Source organism: Rhodnius prolixus, unplaced genomic scaffold (genome assembly GCF_049639745.1).
Source record: "Rhodnius prolixus isolate KJV_2025 unplaced genomic scaffold, Rpr scaffold_2, whole genome shotgun sequence".
Lineage (NCBI taxonomy): Eukaryota > Metazoa > Arthropoda > Insecta > Hemiptera > Reduviidae > Rhodnius > Rhodnius prolixus.
Window position 1 is genome coordinate 18985149 of NW_027411592.1, and position 26337 is coordinate 19011485.

The following is a 26337-nucleotide window of genomic DNA, read 5'->3' on the forward strand; positions in this document are numbered from 1 at the left end:
AAAGATTCTTCAAAAAATTAATTTTTAAATGAATCTGTTTTATATCTAATTTATCAGTCATAACTAATTGTTTGCTAAATTTTCTTTGTAATTCGATTGAAATTCTATAAAGCTTAGAAAATTCCAATGTTTTTTATATTAGTTTCAGAGTTGACGTGAAGGTTAAGTACTAGACACAGACAGTAGACTCTTGCAGCTGATGTGTATTTTAGATTGTATTATCAGTCGTGACCAATTAATTAGATAATTTAGCAGTACCATATTGGAATTAAATCAGTAAGTTCTTGAAATTAAATTTCTTTTTATTTCTGCTTAATGAGTAAATTGAGCTTTAAATTTTTTCATATTTATCTCAGCATACTTGTTTAATGTGTGGGATGCATGACTTTCTGTACCTAGCATACACACTCTTGCTTTATCAAAAATTTAACCATGGCCTACTTTCATTATTCATTTTGTAAGAAAAATTTGGGTACTTTTCTAAGTCATTGTTTATTTTTTCAGGTTCTCGTTACATATGTTGATCTCCAAATGCCGTAGATATGTTTATTTATGCCTTTAATGTGTTACATTTATCCCTCAATATGATGCTTAAATATGTAAATGGGAAATTGAATATCAAGTAAAAATGAACACTTCAAATCCTAACTGTAACGTATTAATCCTGGCAAATAATTATAAGATTACATGTAGATGCCTTCTTTGACAATGTCTTAAACTTTAGTGTCAAAACAAATATTAATGTTTGGTGCACACAATTGTAAAAATGGCCTTTCAGAAATTTGTATTTTTTTTGCTACTTTTGTTTACTTTGGTAGCGGTTTTGTTAGTAATTGCTGAAGAAGAAGAACCCTCATCTTTAATGTCGAAGAATGAAAGAGAAGCTTTGAGGTAAAAAAAAAAAGAAGTCTCTTTTATGAGAACAAATTGTTGAAGATAATTAATTTTTTTTTTTAATTTTCAGAGAAGAAGCCCGAGATATGTTCTATCATGCATACTGGGCCTACATGGTAAAGTGATTGCTAACATTATTTATAATTTTTCAATTTTGATACGTTGACGAAAGCTAGCATATTATCTTATTTTTAGGACAACGCTTATCCTGCTGATGAATTAATGCCACTATCTTGCCAAGGAAGATATAGAGGCAGCCACCCTTCCCGAGGAGACATTGATGATACTTTAGGAAAGTAGGTTAAAAAAAAAAAAAAAAAAAAAAATTGAAATACTAATATCAATATTGAAAAATATTAATATTAGTAAGCTCCTCATAAGAGATTGTTTTATTTCTTTCATTTAATGAGTCATCGATATTAATCGTAAGTTTTTGATGATAGCTTTTCTCTGACAATGATTGATACGCTCGATACATTGGTGATCCTTGGCGATCTGGCTGAATTTGAGCACGCTGTCAAACTTGTGTCTCGTGATGTAACTTTTGATAATGACATCGTCGTATCTGTGTTTGAAACCAACATAAGGGTTTTAGGGTAAATCTCTATTCTTCTAGTAATTACACTTTGTTAAATTAAAAAAAAAGGAAAATCTTTAGAAATTGAATTCACCTAGGTCTACTTATGGAGTTTCTTTATTTCATATTACGATTTTTCTTTTCTACAGTGGTCTACTGTCAGCACACATTTTAGCGGAGTATGTCCAGCAAACCGCAGGCGTAATGAAGTGGTACAGTGGTGAGCTATTGATGATGGCCAAAGATCTGGGTTATCGTTTGCTTCCCGCTTTTAATACCACTACCGGTATTCCTCACGCAAGGGTAAGTAGAATTTTTTTTTTTTATAAATATTTTTAGGGAACTTAATTAAAGCCTTTTTATTGATAGGGTCAGTTTTAAAAAGTATTACAAATTTCGAAGATAATTAAAAAAAAAGTGTGCATGTCGTATGTTACGTATTCTTTAATCAAATTTTTTCATGTTTAATGTTTTAGGTAAACCTTAGGAATGGCATGAAATCTCCATCCTTATGGTCATCTAGAGAAACCTGTACTGCCTGTGCAGGCACCATGATATTGGAAATGGCAGCTCTTTCGAGACTTACCGGCGATCCGATATTCGAAGTATGTTTTAAAAGATGAGATTATTTTATATTTGTATCCTAACTGATTGAATTTGAATATAAAGGTGACTTTATTCTGTGGCATCTGTCCGTTCTTATATAAATTCGTCCATACGTTCAAACATCCTATGCTTACAGGCAAAAGGTCATATTAATGTTAAGACTGTGATGTGTTTTTTGTACGAATTACAAAAAGTTCCTTTCGCTTATATTCAATTGGTCATTTTTAAAAATCATGATACTGCATTAAATGTTAGTGCTAGAGATTTTTGAGAAAAATTGTGTTTTTGTGGAACTGTAATTTATTATGAATTCGTTCTCCAAAATTTTCAAGAAAATTGCACTTTCAACTTCGTTATTTTCTTCAAATATAAAATTCTCTAAGCTCATTAATTCTCAATTATTTAATTTAAGTAATAGTGGTAGTAACTTGCCTTACCCATAAACGCACTTTCTTGTGGATTTTTTTTTTGCCTCGTGGTGACAATAAATTCTGCAATGTATTGTGAGACCTTAAAAATAACTGCCGTGCAATCCAAAACAAAAGGCATGGCATGCTGAGTAAGTAGACCACCTGTTTGTGGTTTGAAGATGCATCTGGGTGGTCAGCGCCCCGATTACAATGAGGTCAAAACGGCCGTGTTGCAGTGGTTGTCAAATCATGTGGCAGACACAATGTGGAATCATGTGGATGGGATTCAAAAGATGGTTGTATGGTACGATAAGTGCCTTAATGTTAGTGGCAATTATGTAGAAAAGTAGATTAAGGTATATGTAGTTTTTTTATATAAAAATAAAATTGTTAGAAAAATATACTTGTTTTTCAAAACGGTACTTACTTAAAAACCATCTGCCTCGTAAATGCTTAATAAAAAAGTTGATTGAAAAATGTATGCAATCTTTATTGAAAACAGTACGTTATTGCTGAGTGAAATTGTTTTATACCCATAATGGTGTCATAATTATAGCTAGTTTTTAATGTAAATGTTTTTTGTTTTATAGGAAAAAGCTCATAATGCAATGTCTTCATTATGGAAAATGCGTCATCGCTCAACAGATCTGATGGGCACAGTTTTAAACGTACATTCAGGAGATTGGGTGCGCAGAGATTCAGGAGTTGGGGCTGGTATAGACTCATACTATGAATATTGTCTAAAAGCGTACGTTTTACTTGGTGATCACAGATACTTAACCAGATTCAACAAGGTAAAATTATCGAATTTCACTTATTTACTAGATATACAGTTGTTAATTGCTGGATAAATATTTGATTTATTAAGTGGTTAATAAACAAATTAAAATTTATTAAATCATTTAAATAATAATGGTAACGCAAAAGGTTACTAATATTTAATTAATTTCTTAAGTTGATGAACTCAAAACTCCAAAAAAAAGATATACAATTTAAAATATATTAAAATCCGAAAATTATGTAATATGAATTGGCTTGTTAGATAAATTAAAGGTCAACTTAAAGATAATAGTAAGATTCCATTATTTCAGCATTATTCTGCTGTAATGAAGTATGTTAGCCAAGGACCAATGCTTCTGGACGTTCATATGCACAGACCTAATACTAATTCAAGAAACTTTATGGATGCTTTACTTGCTTTCTGGCCAGGATTGCAGGTATATTTTCTTTAAAAGTTAATGAACTTAAGGATAATCATGAGAACAATTAGTTTTGTACATAATCATATAATCTGCTGGATTTGGCTTTACAGCTAGTGATGTCAAAACAACCATTTAAACAGGTGTTTATTTCAGAAATGTTTGAAAAATGGTAAATTAGAACAAACTCGAAGACAAAGATCTTGTAGTTCTGAAGATTCATTTATCTTCGCCAAAATTGAAAAAAAAGAAATGTTGGAAGGCCACAAAATATGGAAAAAAGCTTCAAATAACCCCCATATTCGCTGAAAAGTTAGGGCTGCCTTTTTCCCCATCAAAATATTGGCAATTGTTGGCATTAGGAAGACACTGTAAATTCCAGATATTAGTATATTTATTTTTTCCAGTCCTAAAAACATTAGTTGGGAGATGTTACAGAAACAAAGCCGAAAATAATAAAAGTACCCAAATATGCGACCTTCACTGCAGTCTCTACTTCCTTACAATATATTTAAACATTTGTTTATTTTCAGGTACTTAGTGGTGATTTGAAACCTGCTATGGAAACTCATGAAATGCTATATCAAGTAATGCAGAGGCACACTTTTATACCAGAAGCGTTTACTACAGACTTTCAAGTAAGAGTGAATATTAAGGGTGAAATGAATACATTTTGTTTTGCTGGTCAAACGTAATTGGGTAGGAGTGCTTGCCCTATATTTTTTTTGAACCAATTAAATTGCCGCATCTCCTGTTAATATTTTGATATTTATATACATACGTATATAAATTGCTCAATTTCTTTTTTTACTCAATTAGAAATTTCTTCTATTTATAGGTTTTTCGGCTGTGCTGTCCGAATTGTCTGATTTATTTAGAAATAGTTTTAGTAATAAAAAAACCTTTTGTTCGCGACTTTCGTATAGGAAAAATAATTTTCATTCCTTACTTGATGTTATGACCCCTCTTAACATTTCTCATAAAAAACGGGAGAGAAACGTTTAAAAAATACAACAGTAAACTTTGTAAAAACTACATTTTTTACAGGACAAGGTTTAACCCCTTAATGCATAGTTTTTTTTGAAAAAACCGCTATATTTTATACTTGAATAAGTAAGTGTTATAGCTTACAATCCCATGTAAATGATAAATATCAATATAACGATTGTTTTTCTTTGCTTTCACATAATTTTCAATTCTCGATTATATTCGATATTGAAAAATTATAGCAGCATAAAGTACAACGCCGCTCGAATTATCTCGAGTGTGCACAGTTTGGCCAGTTTAGCGCGCTCGAGTTTACTCGAGCGTGCACGTTTGGGTTAACTAAATTCATAATGTGACTTGTAAGCTAAGGTTTAAATTAGGCATATGCCGTTCATACTTTCTGCCCTTTCAGCTTTTACATCTACATAGGGAACACTGTACGGAGTTCAACAGTGCGCTGAGAAAACAAAGCTCTGCTCTGGACGCCAAAGGCGTTCTAAATTAATTAGATAATGGTTCTAAAGTAAGAGAAATTTTTTAGAAGAAGCTGCATACATAAATAACCCTGAAATTCTGTGTAGGTTCATTGGGGTCAGTATCCTCTCCGCCCAGAATTTTTGGAATCCACATATTTCTTATACAAAGCAACGGGGGATCATTATTATTTACAAGTTGGAAAGAAGATTCTAAAAGGTCTTCAAACTCACGCTAGAGTTCCTTGTGGATACGCAGCAGTTGGGGATGTGCGAACAAGGCAACATGATGATAGGTAGGCATTTCATTATGAATTAGACATATTACATGTGAGGATGAAGTTCGTAGAATTATGTGTCGTATAAGATGCATGGTTTAAGTTGAAGTGAACTAAAAGCTGTTTTTTTTCTTGTTTAAAAAGCCTTCTTACATTTTTTTGTAATACGATTTTAATAACATAATTATCATCTGTGAATGTCCTCTATACTAGCACAGTTTTTCTTTTTCTACTTTATAACGATCTGAAAAGTCACTATTTTCATTGATTAATTTTGTTTCTTGGATTTTAATTTTAATAATTATATACTTTTTACTGCAGAATGGATTCATTTGTGTTGGCGGAAACGTTCAAATACCTTTATTTGCTATTTACCGAGCCTAGTGACCTCATACTTGATTTGGACCGCTTTATTTTTTCTACTGAAGCTCACCTGTTGCCGTTAACTTTAGCTAGAACGGTGACTTCGTCCAACTCTTCATTTTCGATGTATTCGGTAGGTATTTGACATTTATTCTCAATTTTTACTTGATTACTTATTTTGCCGAACTATAAAATTAAATCAGAGAATCATATCATATTGATTTTAAGAAACATTCTCTCTAATAATCGAATAATTTTATTTTTGCGAGTTCTTGAAATCAGCTCCAACGATTTTTTTTTGGAAAAAGTTTGTTATTTTTCAAACTTCACTTTAATTTAAAGAATGGTTAAGGAAACCTAACTTTAGTTTAAATTGTTTTAATCTCAAAATTTTCAGTTTATTTCATAAAATAATAAAGCTGTAAAATTTAGCTTTTCTTTTAAACGATTTCAGATTCGCTTAAATATATGATCAAATTCTAAATGACATTACTTATTTGAATGTAATTATTCTTGAAAATTTAGAGTTGATTCTACACGGAATTAAAAAAAAAAATAATGTTCTCTCATCTTTTTTAGTCTGAAGAAGTTGATTTAGATGGTCGAGCACAACAATGTCCAAGCTCACTGCGACTGTTTCCTGAGGCTGTACGGAGGCCGTTAAGAAATTTTGTTCAAGATACCTGCCCCAATAGAGAAGGAGGCCGAAACCATCGGAGGCTTTCTGCACTTCATTTTCAAGTAAGTAATACGTTTTTTATAGTTATCACCCAGGAAATTGAAATCGGTCAACCTGAACTGCGCCTTTAATTTTTTGTTTTTTTTCTCAAAATGGTTCCAATGATTTTTCCCTTTGTTCACGTCCTATCTATCTGAAAAATTTTCTCAGGAAAATTATTTTTTTAGAACTGCTATTTAATGTATAGGATATATTATACGTAGTATGTACTATAAAATCAGCAATTAACAACAGTTGAAAACCAAAACTATCATTATATTATATGTAAGTGGTAAGTTGTGTTCTTAACAAGTTCTTTTACTAAAGGATACCTTGTCAGGACAACTTGAGTTTTAAACATTTTCTCATTGCAATTGTAATTATTATTGGCCTAAACAGATCGTTTTCTATTTCTAGCAAATATGACAGTCAGTTCTGAATGAAATACATTTATCGAACCTTTATTGAACTTTTATCCATATTTTCAATAAAATTGAAGATTTTATCGTAATATTCTGTATCATTGTACACAATTATTGTTTATCATTGTACTTATTGTACTCAAAACTTGTTCGTTTTATCAATATTGGTGTAGCTCCGATACTGAGTATAAGTATTTTGCACTAGTTTATCATTCAGAAGTGCTTCTTTACTGAGATTATTTTTTTCTTTTTTGCCTTATTATTTGAAGTACTAGTCTTTCTAATTCAGGTTATCTTTAGTTATCACTTTTAGTCATACTTAAACAGTTGCTGAATGAAGTTATTTAAAAATATTGCTCACAACTCGTTATTTTTTTGTGTTTGTAAATTTGTACATCCTTTTCAATTGTTTCCACCTCTGATTTGAAAACGAAATGCTAATAATCCCCTTTTTTTGCTTTGCAATTAACATCCTTGTGCTACTTCTAACCACATCAAATTTAAGAAAATGACTCTATTTTTTAAAATTTAGGTCAAAAATTTCGTTTCACACCAAAAGCTGTATAGTGAACATCTTCTTTTAAAAATTGTTATTAAGTGTCACATATTTCTTTTGGAGTTCTCTTGCCCTTCTCATACCCCAAATAATGTTTGATACATTTTAAATATTTAGTGAATTGCTCTAAAATAAATTATTGTCCATTGGTTTTTTCCTAATGGTAGATTTTCTTAGGTTCTCTGAGAAGAACAATTCCAGTACATCATACTGTGCTAGTAAGACAGAAACTGAAACTAACATCAGAACTTAAAGGTAGAAGCCAGTTTTACTATCCACTATACCATTGTGCATTTCTCTAGAAAGAGTCCAAGATGGGCCAAAGATAAGGAAAATCAAATCAAATTTATCAGTAATAAAAAAATAATTCAACATTTTTTTAAAATTTCTTTTATGCCTAATTATATAAAAGGCCCTTAAATAATTATATATATACTTTACAATAAAATAATGTAAGCAAACTTGTGACATGATATACTCTTGGTGAGACTCTGAACTTTAACATTTTAATATTAACTACTAACTTAATTTGGAACTTGTAAGTCCACAATTCTGCATTAGTGAACTCTTTTACGCGGTAAAAACAGTTCGTTATTAAAATTGTTTAAAAAAATTATATAAAATCTGGAGTTTTGTCTTATATTTACTGGGATTTTATACAAAATTCTTTATGAAGCAACATGCGGAAGCAATTCTGTTTTCTTTAACTTAGTCGTAAGTAAGTAAATATGTTCTTTTCTTCTTATGTTGTACTGGTGCTGATTTCCTCTAGTTACTGCTTGTTTACTTTCTTTTTCACATTGAACCAGCTTAAATGTACACAATGAAGGCAGAGTCATGATCTGCCATGATTGCTAAAATGCGGTTTTTCATTTATTTTTTTTTTTGCAGCATCGTTTAAACTGCTTATTTTTGTAATTTGAAAATTGAAGTTTCATCAGATCCTTTTCCGTAGTTCATTCTTGAGTGGAATAGCGCAAAATGAGCAAGTAACTAGTTTCAAATGTCCAAATAGATTCCCTTTTGTTCTATTTGATATTTGTTGACTTTTTTCAGTTTTCTGCAATCGCGTGAATAGCAATCAAACTTGATGTGTTAATAGACTACATACATGCTTTTTTTTTTAATTAATTTTTTTTTTTTTTACATCTGTTTGTGAAAAATGTTGGGTTTTAGACCGTATCTACAGGGTCTAAAACCCAACATCATTTCTTTTCGTTTTGCTACACTCATAAAGAATCAGATTCACAAAATTAAATGTTTTACTTCTCTAAAGGCTTCTGTAATAATGAATTTTCATGTTAGAATTTTTTGCAATGACTGCCTAATAAACAAAGTGCATTTGATAACTATCAAAGGTGGTTTTTATTCATGTTACAAATTTATTCATAAATCTTGTGTTTTCTCTCGTCATAAGAAAGTTTAAAGAAATAAATAACTTTATTTAAATAGAAAAAACTCACACACTGGCAATTTGTATATATGTAACCTTTATCGGGCTACGTATCCAGTTCATTTGCACCATTTTCAGCAAATTGTTAAATTTTATTTTAAATAATGTAAATTTAAGTTAAAATTGAATTTAAAAAAACATTTTACAGTATTAAAAATGTCTACTTATGACAGAACTTCCATCTTTCAATTAAGTTACTAATTAAAGGTGTCTTTTTACAGATATTTCCGATGTGTTAATGTTTGTATATAAATATATATATAAACCTTAATTTACAATGAATTGTAAAAATATTAAGAAGAATAGAAAAAAAAAAAAAACAGCGAGTCAGATGTAATAAAACATTTTTTTGTGGTTAATGACTGTTTTCGAACAAATTTATTTATTTGTGCATTTATAGTTAAATACTCAATAGAAACTGAGTGGCCCAGAATTATGGCCACTTTCCTATAATCTATGCGTGCAGTAGGAGTTTCCGATCTCAGAGCAGACATGAGGTTGGGGAGGAGCGATATTTAGCTAATCACTCCACTATTTGATCGCTAGTTTCTTGAGCTTGAAAAAAAAACAACCTTACTTTCACTTAACTATTAGTGATGCCCATTTATAAGTATTAGAAATAATTTATAAATAAGATCCTTTAAGAGGGTCAGATGTGCTTAACATCGTATGCTTAAATAGTTCCTAATGGACGAAATCAGAGAATCGGTATTCTACTAATCCTTCAGTTCCATTTGTTCTTGGTTAGAATGCTTTTTGAGAACTGTCTGTTCATTTTTAGAAAGCTGTTTTCTCTTTTGAGATGTGTTTATCATTTTTTTCTAGTACATTTTTCTTTAAAATAATTTATATTTTGATTTTTACTCGGCGTTGCCATATCGGGCTTAGACTTGGAGAAATCCTATCTTAGATGACTTACCTGCATCATTACCAAAACCGTTTCCCAATATTTGCTGCTATCCCCCCCCCCCCCAACCGAATGTTAGCGTACACATTCCAATCCCATGAATTTTTGACTGCATTAAAAAAATGCAGCAGCCTTTCTTTTAAGTTTTGTTTCTGTATCTTCCAAATCTGTCTCGGCGAATTTGTGGATAGTCCAGTACAATACTGAGGCCCACTGCATTGAAGAGGTTTAATATTTACATTATATTAAGCATTCAATTTAGCGAGAAATCGGCCGTTTCGGCAAATTCATTGCCTTCTTCAGGGCCTGGTATTACTAATAAAACAAATACAACACTTTAGAAGTGTGAACCACGGGACAATTTATAGTATTATGTTGTACCTCTTAATTCTAGTATCTTAACTTTCCTTGCTTGTCCAAAATTTGCATAAAAACGTTTTACTGGTTAGACTTTTCATTTTTTTTGAGATTTTATTTTATTAATTTATTTACATGAACATTTGATACTGTATTGGTACAGTTTTTATCTCTTGTTTAATCCTTAATTCTTAATTAAACTGAGAAACAATATGTTTCATCCTAAGAATTTTGGAATTCTAAACATATATGAAATTTTTAAACCTTGAAAATTTAGACATATTTGCAGACAGGATTGTAGAATGATATCGTGCCATTACTTGAAAATAGTGTTGGCTACTTAGTGTTAATGTTACTTAAGCACAGCAGCATCTAGACAATGTTTTTTAACTGAAACTATTTATTTTATACAAACAAAAAAAATGTAAGAAAGTTACCTTCGAGCAAATTACCACTACCTAATTAATTTTAAAAATAAAAACCAATTAGTTCATCGAAATGTGAAAATTGACTCGGAGCGGATGGGCAAAACTGATATATGTTTATCTGTTATTCTTGATTCTGTTTAGGATTTTAAGTCCTCTGACGAGTAATAAAAAGGAATGCCCATTATTTTTTTTCTTTTCTTTCCAAATATTAGGCCAGAATCTTAAATTATGCCCATTATGCGACCTGCTGAATAAGACGCCTGTGCAGGCCACTCACTGAACTAAAATCTGATATCTAGTTTAAAAAAGTTAAGACTGCTATAACATTGTTTAACTAAAGTATTAATAATGTTTTTTTTTTTTAACTCAGTCTACCTACTCAGGACATTTAAGATTTGTAAAGAATTATTAAACATAAAACATCTTTAAATTGTTTGCCCTAAAGGTCTTTTTATTATTTAAGTAGATTATAATTTCCTATTTAATCATCCTTCACAATTTAAAGTTGTGTGTTAAATTCTTAGCCTTTACCGACAGCAATAATGCTTGAACAAAAGTGTAGTTTAGAACAGAAGTACATGTTTATAAATTTTAAATTTAGTTGAAAAAAATATTTGTTGCTTTGAAGAGTCATTTTCATATAAACAATGGTAATTAATTAATTCGTAATCAAAATTATCAAATTAATAATCTTCATAGTTTAAAATTACCAAGATAATAACTGAATTAGGTTACGCTGATCTTTTCCCGTTTTATTTCTGTAAGATCATGCGCTCATGAGATAAGAGAAAAAAGCTCAATTTCGCTCTTCATTGTAAAAATATATTTGTGGATACATACCATGCATTTAATTTTTAAATCAATATTTGAGATAATGGTACCATAAGGAGCGCAAACTCTAAATAAAAAAGAAATAAACATATCCACTGTAGAAGAATGGATAGAAATATCTAGAAGGAAAAAGCAAGAAATATGGACAAGAATGCATTGAAAGGTGGAAAGAACATCCTTCAGTCTATAGAAATCAAACAGCAAAAGATAATGGGGCACTTGTTAAGGATGGATGAAGTCAGAACGCCAAAAGTTAGATGATGGTTTAGGTGTTCAACGGTTTTGGAGACGCCTATAGAAAATGTATGAAAGGAATAGAAGAATCGATTCACTCATTAGGTCGAGAAGAGTGTGTAGAAAAGATCCCTGAAAATACATCCTACTTTTTTTGAGTATGTCGAATCATTTAATTTATAATTAAGTTTGGTCATAATCGTACTGTACAGTGTTATACCCACAACTTCTCTTCGTAAGTTATTATCATTTATCTAATTGCTTGTGATGTAGTTTTCATTTGGTGAAGCTTACTGAAGACTGTAATCCTGATCTTCTGATTAATATTGACTGAAATATTTGCTATATTCTTATAATATAGTGTATTATACAATAGAATAAATATTAAGTTTAGAGGTGTCCAGATATAAATATAAATTTGGGTTGTCAGTGATGTTAGGAAGGAATACACACAGGGATCCACTTCTTCTCCAGAAAATATGAATGAAAAAAATGTGAAATTTCGTTTTATAAAATGCTTTGGTTTTAGATGAAAATCATTTTTGAGATAGTGAAACTTAACCAACATAAAATATTTAAACATGTTTTTAAACTTTTTTTTTATTGACATTTTGAATGCAGGTATTAAAGAGGTAACACCTCAGTAATGTGTATATATTCTGTGTATATTTGCTTTAATACATGTATATACTAAGACTATACATTTTTTGAGTTATTATGTAATTACAATAAGTAATAAAATAGAAATAAAAATAAAACAAACTTGGGCGTGAAACTGAGGGAGTGATTAGATCAGTCTTTCGCAAAGTGGGCGATAATGCCCCCTGAGGGCGCTGGAGGCCTACAGGGAGGCGGTAAAGGGCCCAATGAAACTTTGGGGGGGGGGGTATTGAAGAGGTTTGAGGGCGGGCGATGGCTGATTTGTGTTTTTATTACTTTATACTTTCAATTAAAAACATAACCTGCCTACTTCACTAGATCAATTATATCGTTGTAACGTTAATTTTGGCTAAAAAAGCTAATCCCGCAATTGTACCTGGATTGTGGTCGATTGTTCAACGGTTTTTAATAGCATTCGAATCGTCGTATTTGTGGTGAACGTGGATTTAGGGCTGTGGCAACGCTGTTAACTAGAAAGAGAAATCGTTTGCATGTAACCGAACGCGGTGACTTTCGGCTGTATTTAAGTAAATTCGAGCCTGACAAATTTGATTAACAAATTTGTTAGAAATCAACAGATTCATCCATCACATTAAATTAGTTTTAAACTTTAAATTGAAATGTTTGTATTAATTTGAATAAAGTTTTTCTAAAGATTATTTATGAAGTTGCGTTTCATTGGTCTCATTTAAAATGTAAGTTTGAACTCAAAAAACAGGAAAAGACACGCTACAGTTAAATTAAAGTAAATGATAGCGATTGTGATTTTTAAGATGTGGTAAAGTTAAAAATTGTAAGGGGCGCTAGAAAATAATTGATTCTCAAAGTGGGCGGTAGAAATAAGTTTGTGAACCTCTGGATTAGATAAATACCTTGCTCTTCACAACCTGTGACTCGCCGCTGCATTACCCGGACCCAATTATCAGACCTAAAAGTAAATCGGATTAATAGTAAGAGTTATTGACATTATTAACATTGCATTACTACTATTATGAGCAACTATTTATTCTATAGCGATAATTTCGAAATAAATAAATCATGTTCAATAAAGATGTACTGTAAAACATTATTATTTCTTTACTTTTAAATTCCTAGATATAAGATATTCCCAAATTAAATATTACAACAGTGTTACATTTCCGAATAGTCAAATAAAATCCAAACTTAGTAATTCTGATTCGGATCTTTTAGGATGTGATTTATATTTTCCAAAATAGTTCAAACGATTTTCTTTAAACTTCGTTTTCATTAAGTCCCATCATCTTTATTATTTGAATATTTTGCCCAAAAAAGTGTTTTCTTGTGAATTCTCTGTTTCTAAAGTGGCCGTTCTAAACAGTTCACTGTGTTGGGACATTGAAAGCTTCGCTAGAATTTCAAAGTTTTAGAAAGTCATGTTTAAAGTTTTCTCTATTTTTCCTGACTGGAAAACGTACAAAACGCTTTTCTCTTCTATTTTATTACTAACTGGTGTGACATAAACCTATATTTATTTGAAAATGTATTTAACAAGAATAGTTGCGTGACAGACACATAAGTGAAGACGAATCTCTACACCAAACTGATTAATCTATCTTTATGATGGATTAAAGTCTGATTAAAGGTATAATAAATACCTGTTCTACGACAATAAAATCAAAGCTATAATTATTTATTTCAAATATTTCTCTGGATTTTTTTTTTCTTCTTGGAAAGAGAGAGAGTGCTGAGTGTGTGAGTAAAGCTCGATGAGGGCTCGCTAGTCACAACTAGATCTACACATTAATCTTAGCCAGAAACTGCTTAGTCCAATTACCACCAGCTAAATTTTTGTAAAGTAGTTTTAAGAAAAGCATAAATTATAATTACTGTAAGAATCGAGAGTGTTTATTGCCAGATTCACCACTGGAAGTTTTATTACCGGCGCTTTACATGCATTATTTTTGAAGTATTTTGTTATTATTGTAAAAAAAGCTGACTTAAGTCAATTATAAGGTTAGGTGTAAATTATTTAATCATTAATAATGCTATTATAATTATCAATAATCTTATAAGAAATTGGCTTATATAGAATATTGGAAAACGGTGAGTTCCTTTATCAACACTTGAGTTCAAATTCTGTCCCTCTCGCTTAAAAAGGTTGGGCATCACTAACCTAATAGGTACGGTAATTTATTGGGGTACTTAGATTTCCGTTTTAAGTTTGAATTTTATTTAATGAGTTAATATGAGAAATTTATAGAAAAGGTTGTTATCTACCATTTCCAACACTAGATCGCTATGTTTTTTGTGGACATAAAACTCGCTATTAAATGTAGTTATTTCGTTTCTTTATTAACTTACCTTTGGTGATTCTCTAAGAAAGAAAGCTCTCAGATGGCGAAATTAATACTTAGATTAGATTAAATAGTTTTAAGCTGTATTTAGTTATCCTTCTCTTAAGAGATGTTGATGATTAAAAGGTACCACGTTGCAGGGTCATTCGCATCCGAGTATTTGTTTTGAAATAGTCAATTTCAATTCAAAAATATTTCCCCGTACAACAGGAATGCCTAAAACAATTATGTATCATCATTGCGGCCATTGAAAATGGATATTTCAGTTGCATTTATTCAGTTATTAAAATTGGTATAATTCCTTCGATGCTATTTATCTTTTGAGCTTTTTAAGGATTTTAGATTTCTTTTCAACTTTTTCTTAAGTTATCTAAAACTGGTCTTCACATGTACATAGCCTATTGTAAAATATATCTAATGTATATATGTCATAAAGACTATTGAAGATACTACTCATATTTTAAATAATTAAATGCTAAAATTAATTAAATATTTGACTAAACATTTTAATTAAAGCGTGTAATTTTCGACTAAATAAAAACTGGTATATCATAAAATGAGTGAAGTAATTAAAGCAATTATATTATGATTACTATTTACCTAAATTTTATTTGGTCTTTGCAGAATGAGTCCATGAACCCCTCGCCGACTGCTGTTGTCGTCATATTTACATTTGTTTCCTTATTACAAATGAGTTTACTGTTTTCCTCAATAATATTTTACGCGTTAAGAATAAATTAATATAGAAGTATTTTTAGTTATTTTTTTTTTTTTAGACGTTAAAATTGTTACATTGTTTTTTATAGAAGTCATTCAGGAGAAGAAACAAAATTATAGACTGATTAAATTTTATGATATTGTAGTTTTATACATACTTATGTTTAGTATGTATAGTAATAATAAAAATATGGAATTTTGCGAACATAATGAGACTTCGCACAATTTCATATACTTGATAAGTGCCTTTTTCTTTAGTCATATAAAGTCATTCAAAAAAATATCAAGAAACATCACTTATGATTTTCTATCTTATTTATTTTTAAAACTGTCTTGGCACCATATTCAGAATTGTGATAATTTTCCAATGTGTGCTTAGAGGTGTATGAGATCTCATTAGATTTTATTATCATTTGTAAATTTGCCGATAAAATGTAATTTATAGGGTAATTTATTTAAAAAAATTTTATTTTTATTTGTAACCTCTGAGCACCTTTATTTTTGTAATTTTTTTTTTCTGTAAATGTTGTATAAATATGTAAAATAAATACATTAATATATTTTGTTGTGTTCCGCTTTTATTGTATTTCATTGTCATTTCTAACTAGCAGTTTTAGTAATTAAAAGCACTAGGCTTTCCATTAAGAGTTTTTTTCGTGCATGACAATAACTAAAGTTTTTTCTAATAAATAATTTATTGTTTGAATATGATTTGAACTTAACAATAACAACTATTATTTAAGTACTAAAAATTATACCCTTTTATTAAAATTGCACTGCATAGAGTGACTTAAGAGGAAGATACATTTTTTGTCAAAAGGGTTTAATGGTTAATTCCAACGGTTTCCATCGTGGCTTAGCTCTCTGTAACTCTTCTTTTCACCAGATTCGGTTTATAGCTTTTGGGACGTGGGAAAGGATCATAAATGGATAGCAGTTAAGGAAAATACAAAAAGAAATTCTACCATGATTTTTTTTTAAAATTTTTTCTTCAGCTATGAAACAGTTTCTAATTACATAGTAGTTTATTTACCATTTTGTCAAGTGGATTTTGGCCAAATTTATCAAATCTCAAGTGAACTTAATAAGATTGATTGATATGTGACTTTCTCATCTCTGTTCAAGAATACGAAAAATACTAAGTAGTTATTTTTTATTATTCCTTAAGTTCTCCTGATTTGCTTTTTGTTTAATTTTTTCAGCAACTAGAATATGAAAAACTTACTTTTCCATCCTATCGATGGTTTGACTTAATCCTGCTTCTCAAATTAGGCATTACTACCACAGATTGGTCCTTCCGATTATATGCAATTACATTATTCATAACTTCTTTTTTCTTTTGATTGATTTTCTGAGATTTATTTTTGAGGTTGGCATTTATACCACGATGTACAATTTTTCAACATTCCCTTCCTTCAGGTTTGAAGGCATTCATATCCGTGCACACACCTAACTCACGTCTGTGCTTTAGTTTCTATACGCATTGTCAAAGAAATGCAAAATATTTTTCTTATAGTACTGAACGAACTATAAATATTTTAAAATCGTATCAGGTTTTATGAGATCAAGGTTTTGCATTCAAAATGTAAATCTAAAATAGCTAGAGGATTTAACGGAGCTCAGACAATTTATTATTAATAACAGAAGATATTTCATTAAGTTTAATTTCAGATTAAACTTTTAAGTATGCATTCTCTTTAAACAAATTTTAGTTCATTTTCATTATTGAAAAATAGATCTGTAAGTTAATGCAAGGATTTGTATTATAATTTTTTCTTTCAGTCTGGCAATCCTGATCATAAGAGGATTATTGAAGATATGGGGATCAGTATAGCTTACCTGGAAGATGGGAGAATCCAACTATTGCACACCTTTTCTAAAGTAGGTTAATTTTAATTTGGCATTTCATGATTTATTTTCGACTTCTTCACTTATTTATTACAATATTAATGGCCTAAATCACAAAATAATTTCTTAAATTATTATCCCATAAGATATTCAAATATAAAAATCCAGTAAAATGCTCAGTTTCATTTGGTAATTTTACATTTGTTTGGTAATAATTTTATTTAATGAATAGAAATTACAGTTACTGTTTTTTTACGGTTTCATGTGAAAGTGTAGATTATTTTTTAAAATATAGTTTGTCGATTGAAAAAAGTAAGTCTGTACTTCTTATATTTTGTATCTAACAGTTGATTTTTGCGATTTCAGTCGAAGGTTAAGTTAAAATTTGTGTTAATAAGTATATGACAAATTTTTCTCCAATATTTAATACTCTTTAATTTAAATGGGTAAAGAGATATAGAAAAAATTTGTCATCCCTTTTACCGGCGCAGTTAAGCTGAATTTATATAAATTAGGCAAAGAGATAAGGTAGAATTTTTCATCTTATTTGCAGGCTCGTAGTATAGCTGATGCAAAAGAAGGATTGATTTTTATGGGTGAGATGTTGGAATTAGCCAATAGTCAAAGTGCGGAAACCCTTTCACAAGCAGTGATTTATACGGTTAATGGTAAAAGAAATATGTTACCTGCAGGGCCGGCACATTTTGGTAAACAGCTTAGGGGCGAAGATACGGTAAGTTCCAAATTTAGCGTTAGAAAAATAATTGGGTTAAAACAACCAGTTTTTAAAAAGTGTTCATTTTTATCTATTAATAAAACCTTATGAATTTTTGATGATGACCAAATTAGTAGAAATATTTAGTGTGCCTTTTTCTTAGCATTATATTGTAGGGTATCTAATCACCATTAACCATTTATAATAAAAGATTATCTGTTATGATAATCTTGTAGATGCTCTCTGTAGTGAAAACCTTATTCGCGAAAAAAATCGGAAAATTACATGCATATTTTGTACAGGTCACATCAAGAGTGGGCGTGGCTTTGCCACTCAAGGCATGTTCTCCACTTACCAATGCTGCTTCAGTTAAAGGGAGAATAGCAATAGTTCAACGGGGAGATTGTATGTTCATAGAAAAGGTAAAAATTAGTTAGCACATTTGAATTCAAAGTTCTTATTAATGAAGAAACTGAAAGTTTGGCTAATGTGAGCTTTAATTTATTAGGTAGAGCATTGATACTTAATCTCTTTGATTTGATAGTATAGGACACTTTGACATTTAAACAATAATATTTTTCTTACGTTGGAGAATTTATATATTAAAATAATTGTTGCCGACAAAAATTAAAACTCATTAGGAATAAGAAAGTTTTTAGTTATAATTATGATATTACGTGACTCAATTATATCCGGTAATAATATTGCTGAATACCTGTGGTACAACCAAGTAGTCAGAAATCGCGCATTGTTAGTTGGTGGAAAAAATAAATAAAATTATCCTTAACAATTGAGTTTTTCTAATCTTTCAACCAATTTTCGTTAACCACTGCAATTATAACGCTGTTTCTTTATTTGCTGAATCAATGAGGTTTTCTCCTTGAGCATTTTAATGGATAATCCTCTTTTTAAAATTTCCGAGTTCCTTTTGAACTGTAACTGGTGAATAAAACAAATAAATAAGTGATTTAAGTGATATATCTATAGCTACATTTTTAGTTGCCAGAGAAAACTAATACATTTCTTTGACAGTAAGTATATTTAACATAAATAAGTACGTGCTAAAGTTGCTATGAATGAAGACTATTTGAATAAAACAACCCATTGGTTTTGAATTGTTAATATTACATAAAAAGGATCCCGCTCAAATATACAAATTTCCTAAGGATCTACAGACCTTCCCCAAAAATAGATCAAATTACACAATCTGGTTGGGATTTTAATTCAATTTTAACTCTTCACAGAATGTGAATTAGGAGATAATGTTCTGTTATTTATTATTTACAAATTAAATATTAACCAGCTCACTAAGAGCTTTATACACTCTGATTTATTTTTATTTATTAATGAAGTTTAGTTCTTCATAAGGTTTGATACAGCATTGATTTCAGCCTTCTAGAGGCTACAGGCTCGCCAAGGTGGTAATGAAATGTTGAGGGCAATGTAATGGGTGTGGAATATTTTGCTTGACTCTTAGATTGAGTCAGTCATTTTCTTGTTTTCACCAAATCTTCTAATTCTTTTTATTATAATCTAATTCTTGTTTTGATATATTTTCACCATCTTCCATTCAGTAGATCCTTGATAATGCATCAGCCGCGAGACTTATTTTCGCGGATTGCTAAGAATAAGTGGGTTGTTGTAACTTAAGGTGGTCTTTTTGGCCGAAACATTGTCACCAGAGGTTGATTAGTCCATCTCCAATATGAATTATTTTCTATATCATATTGGTGAAATTTCTTCACTCTTAACACACATTTAAGCTTTTTTGACTTGAGGAATAGTGTTAAATGAAGCTAGGACGCGATCAATAACCGATTCCTAGCCAATTTTGACAAATTGTAGTAATTGTATGCTTTACCTTTATACAAATGTATGTATTTTTTTGTTGTTTGTTTAAAATCATTTGCTTTCGATGGCTGATTCGCCTTTCTCTTTATCAAATTAAATTGATATTATGTAACATGGATAGGCACGAAAAATTATGGCCGCCGGTGCTGTGGGAGGTATAGTAATGGATGAAAAAGGAGATGGTGGGGTATCCGGCAAATCAATGTTTGCAATGTCTGGAGATGGCAAGGATGATGTTACAATACCAGTGGTTTTTCTAATGTACGACGATGCATCGCGTCTCATAGTAGCGCTCAACAGAGATCCAGCCATGCCAGTTACATTGGCACACAGACACATCTCATCAGCTCAAGGTTACACCTATTTAAAATATTTTAAACACATTTATGATATATTATATTTTGAGTAGTCACAACCAATTCTACGACTAAATGGTAGTACTCTCTCAAATTAAACATAGTCTTTTAGTTTTGGGTTCTCGGCAGGCGCTTCAATGAGAATGTAAAAAATTAATTTTTCAACTCAAATCAGTTTATTTTAAGCCAAAAATGTTTGACATCATTCGTGCTGTCATTTTCATTTTTGAGGTTTTGTTTTATTTCTGACGAAGACATGATCAATAAAGAAGTTTTTTTTTTTTATGCATTACTATTTTCATAATTTGACAAAATTACTTTCCAGTGGGCTGATTTTATACGTTTTTGTTATTCCAGCATGGAATCTTGTTAGTAAAGTTTTATGTGAAATTGTATTGTTACTCAAAGGTTCAAAGTAAGGAAGAAACTATTAACCATTACTCTTTTATCTGCAAAAATAATAAAAATAAATTAGAGTAATAAATCAAGGCGTACAAATTAAGAAACATTGCCAAATTATGGAGTTTTTTTCGTTACAGACGACGCTAGTGAGTTATTAAAAGCTCTTAGGAAGAGAAAATCTAAATAAAGCCTCTTTCTACTTTAGGATTCTACTTTAGGAACCACTGTACCACTACTAGCTAATCAATCCTTTCCTTAATATTTAATTATTGAAAGATATTCCATATTGCTAAATGGAACATTTGGAAATATCAATTTTTTTGGTAAACGTCCAATAGATAGAACGAATAATGAACAAATGTTTACAGATGATCTGGTTATTGGAAAAGACACTGATAAAGATGAAGATTTAGAGAAATCTGTACATAATTTGTTGCCATACAATCAAGGAGTGGGCGAGGTAATGTATAAAATAAATGAGGATTTAAAATATACCTAGGTATATCATTTTTTTTAATGACATATGTTCTACTTATTGCTTCTTATTTTGAGGTTATTACTTTCTCTCACTAAATAAAAGAAGTTTTACAATTTTATCAAAAGCTTGATAAAGTTTTCACTTGAAAAACACTCTTAGTGAACCTCCTGATAAGAAAAAGTGATCTGTTACTTATTAGTTAATCTCCTCCCGTCTGTGTGTGAACAGAGAAAAATAAGAAAAATAAAAAATCATGGGACGCTCTGGAAAATATGTGCTTAAATATTTCCGAATTTTCTGAATGAGGATTTTTAATCTCTTAGTTTTCCGCGATTTTCTCAAAAAATAATCGAGCTGAATTATTTCAACTAAATATACTAATACTTATTTAAGGGCTGACCAGTTTTGCTTGAAAGGTTCCTCGTAAAAATTTTGTTTCAAGAGTGAGTTCTGAGAAGGAAGGTATTAGGTATTTAAAGTGTCATTTCTAAGTATTTTATGATTGACTAAAATATATATACTGCGTTTTTGTGAATTAATTATGTTGCAAAAATTTAGATTTTATGAAAATCCGCAGAATATTGTCCCTTTAATCTTAGAAAATTTGGGTATGAGAGCATGCTGTGTGGGTGCTTCATACTGAAAGCTACAATTTCTTTGTATAAACAGTGACAAAAGTTTTCATACCCGATCTATTTCCAGCAAAATGCGGTAGAGAAAATTAAAGAAAATGGTTTAACGAAATAAAAAAATTATAAATAAAATGTAGACTCTCTTTATTCAAATCAATCCTCCTCTGTCCCATCACAAAAAAATTAAATTTGCTTTCGTCACTGATAACCACTTCATCCCAGAATTTCTCATCCTTTGCGAAGACAATTCTTTTCTTCTTATTCTCATTGCTAATGATTGGTTTTTTGCGGCATACCCTAGCATTGTATCCTGCATTCCGCAGAACCCTCCTCACAACTGTAAGAAAACTTTTGTGAGGTAAAATTGTTTTTTTTTGTTTGTTTTATTTATTAGCGGCTTAAAATTTCAGTGAATGTATTTTTTCGAAATGGATTCTTTGTCGAGATTACTTAAATTTTAGAGGAAAAAAAAAGATTTTCTCACTTTATTAATTTCCAAATTATAGTCTCATTAATTCTGCTAACCAGAGTATATGAAAACTTTTGAGAGTCACTGTATATCTTAGCGTTGCATATTGCCCATAAATTAAATTCTATCATTTATATAGGGTGAAATAGTAGAAGTGAAAGGTGAAGATATTGTGACTAGACCTTTACCGCACGAACAGCAACAACAAAGTGAAGAAGTTCAACAGAAAAAAGATAGCAAAGTTCCCGACAGTTTTTTTTTACCTGAAGCTTTGAAAAAAGTACTTTCGACACTTCAGCAGAATCAAGAAATAGACAGACAACAACAAACTCCTCTTACACCGCCAGAACCACTTGCTGGTAATTAATTAAGAGATTATTGTCACTAAAACTATCTGTACCCAGCGAGAAACATTAATTCGTAAAACACACAATTTATAGGAAATGTAAATAATTGACTATAACTTTATTAATTTTACTTGTTTGCAATTAAAAAAAAAAAAAAAAATGGATGATGATAATAGATTTAAAATAGTTTTGTCATTGTTTAAAAAATATTTTAAAACAGAAAAGGTAAAACATAACAGTTAGAAATTCTGGTTCGAAAAACTTTTCTTTTGAGGTTTTATTTTTACAAAAAAGTTTTTTAAGTTAAAAATATAATTTCAGTGTGCTGCGAACAGCAAAAAAGTTTTCTTTTGCCTTGTTAGCTCGGTATATTAAGGGTTCAGATAATTTTGGATTACATAAGTGTTTTTTTTTTCTTTTGACATGTCATACAAAGTAAAACTCTATATTAAGGGCATTATCATACCATGAAGTTTTTAATTGTTATTCTGTTCTTTATTAAATCGATAATTGCAGTGATAATTATTATTCTATTTGATCATATGTGAATTGCATATTAATTGGCATTCTCTTACTTGTAAATAAAAAATGGCAAAATGAAGTGAAGAATGAGGTGCTGGAGTTTAAGATAAAAAAGATGTTACAAAAAAATCATAAAATTACGTTTAGTCAAAAATATAGTTTTCAGTTAAATGAACGTTACCTTTGGTCGATAATACAAAAAATTTCGAAGAAGAAATTTAAATATGAGATTCTTAAATTCCAGTGATTATGGAAAGACGCGTTACCTTGAAGAAGTTTCTATTTTTATTTATACCGCTTATAAGCACAATTAGATGGGTGTAAAACTGTTTTTCTTGACCGTCTTAAATTGAATAATCCTTATTGCCATTCTCGTTTCTGGAAAATTTTAGAACAGTTTCTATCACAGAGATAATTATATTAAATTCAATACTTTAAAAATTTACATTATGCTTGTAGGTAATCGAAAGAATCATTTTATAAAAAGTTTAATCACTAATTTTTACGAAATTTATTTGGGGTTAGTTGATAAATATTGATAAAAAGTGAAGATTTTTTATTATTGATTGTATCTTCAATTAATTTTAATTTCCCAACATTGGACGGGACCTCTTTTCACGATTCTGGTGTATTTACTGCAGATACAAATGACAAATGCACTCCGGCCACTCAGCGCTCCCTTCCTAAACTCCATTATTCGTAACCGTTATGTCCTGATCTTTTTGTTTTCTTGTTTCCCCATTTAGGTTTAGATTTTCCATTGTTTTTAGACTTCCTTCATTATCCGGCTTGGTAATAAACAAGGACGCATAACAGTCAAGATCTTAGTTAATTAAATTTTTCTACTCTTAGAATTTGTAAAAATTTAATAATCTTCCAGCTTAGCTCTAGAAAAGTTTTGCTTGCTTACACCTCTTATAAGTACTGAGACTTAGAACTAAGCTTTAATACTTGTGAAAAGTTTAGTATGTTCGAAGTGCTGAATAAAGTGCTGAACTATAATCTAGCTCCAGGTCGTTGATCTAGTAAAGTAAATTAGAACAGCTGTACTAAGTTTTCGTATTTTCTTTTATAAGAGGAAGAATGCAACCTACTAGCAGTTGCCGCGAAATTTAAGTTTCCTCGAAATCGTGTATCAGAAGAGAATGCGCTTTTTAGTGCAACTGGAAAAAAAATATTAAGCTAAATTAGACTCTCGTTCTCAGTGTACCTCAAAAGATTTGTTCTTGCCGAATACGAATAGAACTGTAATCTGGGATATGAACTGTATTTGTTAAAAACAAAAATATCAACTCTTTCATGTTTGTACTTAAACAAACTCATTTCATGATCTGTACATATAGATATAAAAAAAATCTAGAACTTTTTAGCAAAAAATGAATGCAATTTACAATGCATTTTCCTATAAATGTGCATTTTGATTATAGCATGTTACAATGAATTATGTATTTTGCATACACATATGTTGGTTTCCAATGAAAGATTAATAAAAAAATATATAAATCTAACATAACAGCAAAAGTAATTTAAATTACCTTTATCAAGATAACAAATTTTATTCGCTCTACTTTAATTGAACTTTGAGACATTTATTTAATACTGTAGAAAGTGTATGATACATCATATTTGATTTTGTAAATATACTTGCTCGGTATACATATTTGTAATTATAAATATTCAATATAAATAAATTTCTTAAGTTGTTAATATACTTCTGTAAAGTAATGTACAGGAATTCGTCGTAAAAGTTAAACTCCGTGTACAGTAGGTTGTACATAAATTAGCAATTAGTTGAGGATTGTACAAATTTTATTGGAATAAATAAATTTATCACAGAAATAATCTTTGTTTTTGAATTGTCTGTCATTTCAGAATGTAAGGAGTAATTCATTGTTTTTCGTTTTAAGAGGTTTCTAGGGGGTTCAACTTGTTTTATCATTGTTATGGGTTTGTATATATTTAAATTGATTTTAATTTTTACTTTATTTTGTTAGCTACTATTATGTATATTGTCAATTACATGTACATTTATTAATTGTAAAATTAATTTATTTGCCATTCAAATAAATGTATTTCAAATAATTTATATTTTCGGCGCCTTTTGCAGTTTCCATAACATATTTATAAGTTGATTTTAACTAATTGGTTTTATTTGTGAAATGATTTACAAGAATACATGAAATTCAGTAGTAAAAGAGAATTAAAATATTGAAAATTTGCATGAAAAGATTAAATTATGAGTTATTAAATTCAGTAAATAGTTGAAAACATGTAAACGGAATATAGCAAGTACATTTTAAAATATAGTTCAGCAGTTAAACCATATACTATAAATATTCAAATTTACAAATTCTGTGCCTTTTGTTTTACTTACGGTAGCATGGTAAGTGCTTGATCTTCTTGGTCATAGTAGAGAATTTTACGGAAATGAAAAAGGCGGTCAAATCTAAAAACTATCTGTATGTTATTGTTTTCACTGAAAACCGAATGAATATCGGTGACCATTTCTTTCTGAAACCCCTTTGCTTTTATTTTGTTAGGCAAAATAACATAGAGCGGAGCTTCTAAATGCTGCACAGCATTTCAGCATTCTGAAGAATGTGCTTAGGTTGGACTGAATGACGCTGATTGAGACGAACTGTAAGATCACTGATACTGTCGTGAAAATTTCAGAATGGGCCTCAAAAAGTTAACCCTTCGTCCACCTTATGGGATCGCGCAACGAGTTAGCTCTGTTCTCTCCGGAAAGTGACAAATCTGATGGACCTCGAGATAAATGATTTCGAAGGAAAAGAAACAACCGATATCCTCTTCAATAAAAAGTCTAGGCGTTGGAATCATTAAAATATCTGGGCGAATGGAGATCATGAGCATCTAGAGGATGTTAACCGATTCTTATTTACGTTGCAAATAGCATTTTAGGGATAGAAAAAAAAAGCTAAAGAAATCATAACAATGAACCAACCACTAGGCACTACGCATTTGAGAAGAAATACATTTCCATGCTATAAATTGCTGAAAAGTATCTTCTTCAATGGGCAAAAAAGTGCTGCGGAAATGTACTGTTTAATTACGCCTAGTTGGATTTCGAATGACATCACCAAACTCGTATGGTAGCTCTGTTTCCTCATTATTTCCAACTTTACGAAAACCAGTACTAGACGCTTAAATGTATACTTGTGTAAATTATCCATATATGCTGTTCAGCCAGTCACATGTAAATTATCTTATTCATCATTACCAACCCATCAATAAAGCTCTAGTATTTGTGGTTTAATCCCCTGCATTCTAATGCCATTTGATTGTTTCTTGTTATGGTGGAGAAAGGGTTT

General features: G+C 30.1%; 1 protein-coding gene across 2 annotated transcripts; it reads left to right on the plus strand.

Moving 5' to 3' along the window:
• Nucleotides 1–133: 133 nt before the first annotated feature.
• Edem2 (ER degradation enhancer, mannosidase alpha-like 2) lies at nucleotides 134–25091 on the plus strand. Of its 2 annotated transcripts, XM_074118352.1 has the most exons (19): nucleotides 134–276; nucleotides 505–891; nucleotides 965–1010; nucleotides 1090–1190; nucleotides 1338–1490; nucleotides 1621–1774; nucleotides 1948–2076; nucleotides 3078–3281; nucleotides 3579–3704; nucleotides 4220–4324; nucleotides 5255–5442; nucleotides 5746–5920; nucleotides 6367–6528; nucleotides 17168–17266; nucleotides 17787–17966; nucleotides 18251–18370; nucleotides 19921–20152; nucleotides 20926–21017; nucleotides 22276–25091. In XM_074118352.1, exons 2-19 carry the CDS (start codon nucleotides 767–769, stop codon nucleotides 22501–22503), a joined length of 2619 nt encoding a protein of 872 aa, XP_073974453.1. In that variant the 5' UTR covers nucleotides 134–276; nucleotides 505–766; the 3' UTR covers nucleotides 22504–25091. The 2 variants fall into 2 exon arrangements, with proteins under 2 accessions (XP_073974453.1, XP_073974454.1); XM_074118353.1 differs by lacking the exons at nucleotides 17787–17966; nucleotides 18251–18370.
• The last annotated feature ends 1246 nt before the right edge of the window (nucleotides 25092–26337 follow it).

What these genes read in the sequence shown, in the direction of transcription:
- Edem2 (XM_074118352.1), top strand. Translation starts at nt 767, where the DNA reads ATGGCCTTTCAGAAATTTGTATTTTTTTTGCTACTTTTGTTTACTTTG. An exon ending in AATGAAAGAGAAGCTTTGAG is followed by an intron (nt 892 to 964) that starts GTAAAAAAAAAA and finishes TTTAATTTTCAG; the next exon opens with AGAAGAAGCCCGAGATATGT. An exon ending in TTTCTGCACTTCATTTTCAA is followed by an intron (nt 6,529 to 17,167) that starts GTAAGTAATACG and finishes TTTTTCTTTCAG; the next exon opens with TCTGGCAATCCTGATCATAA.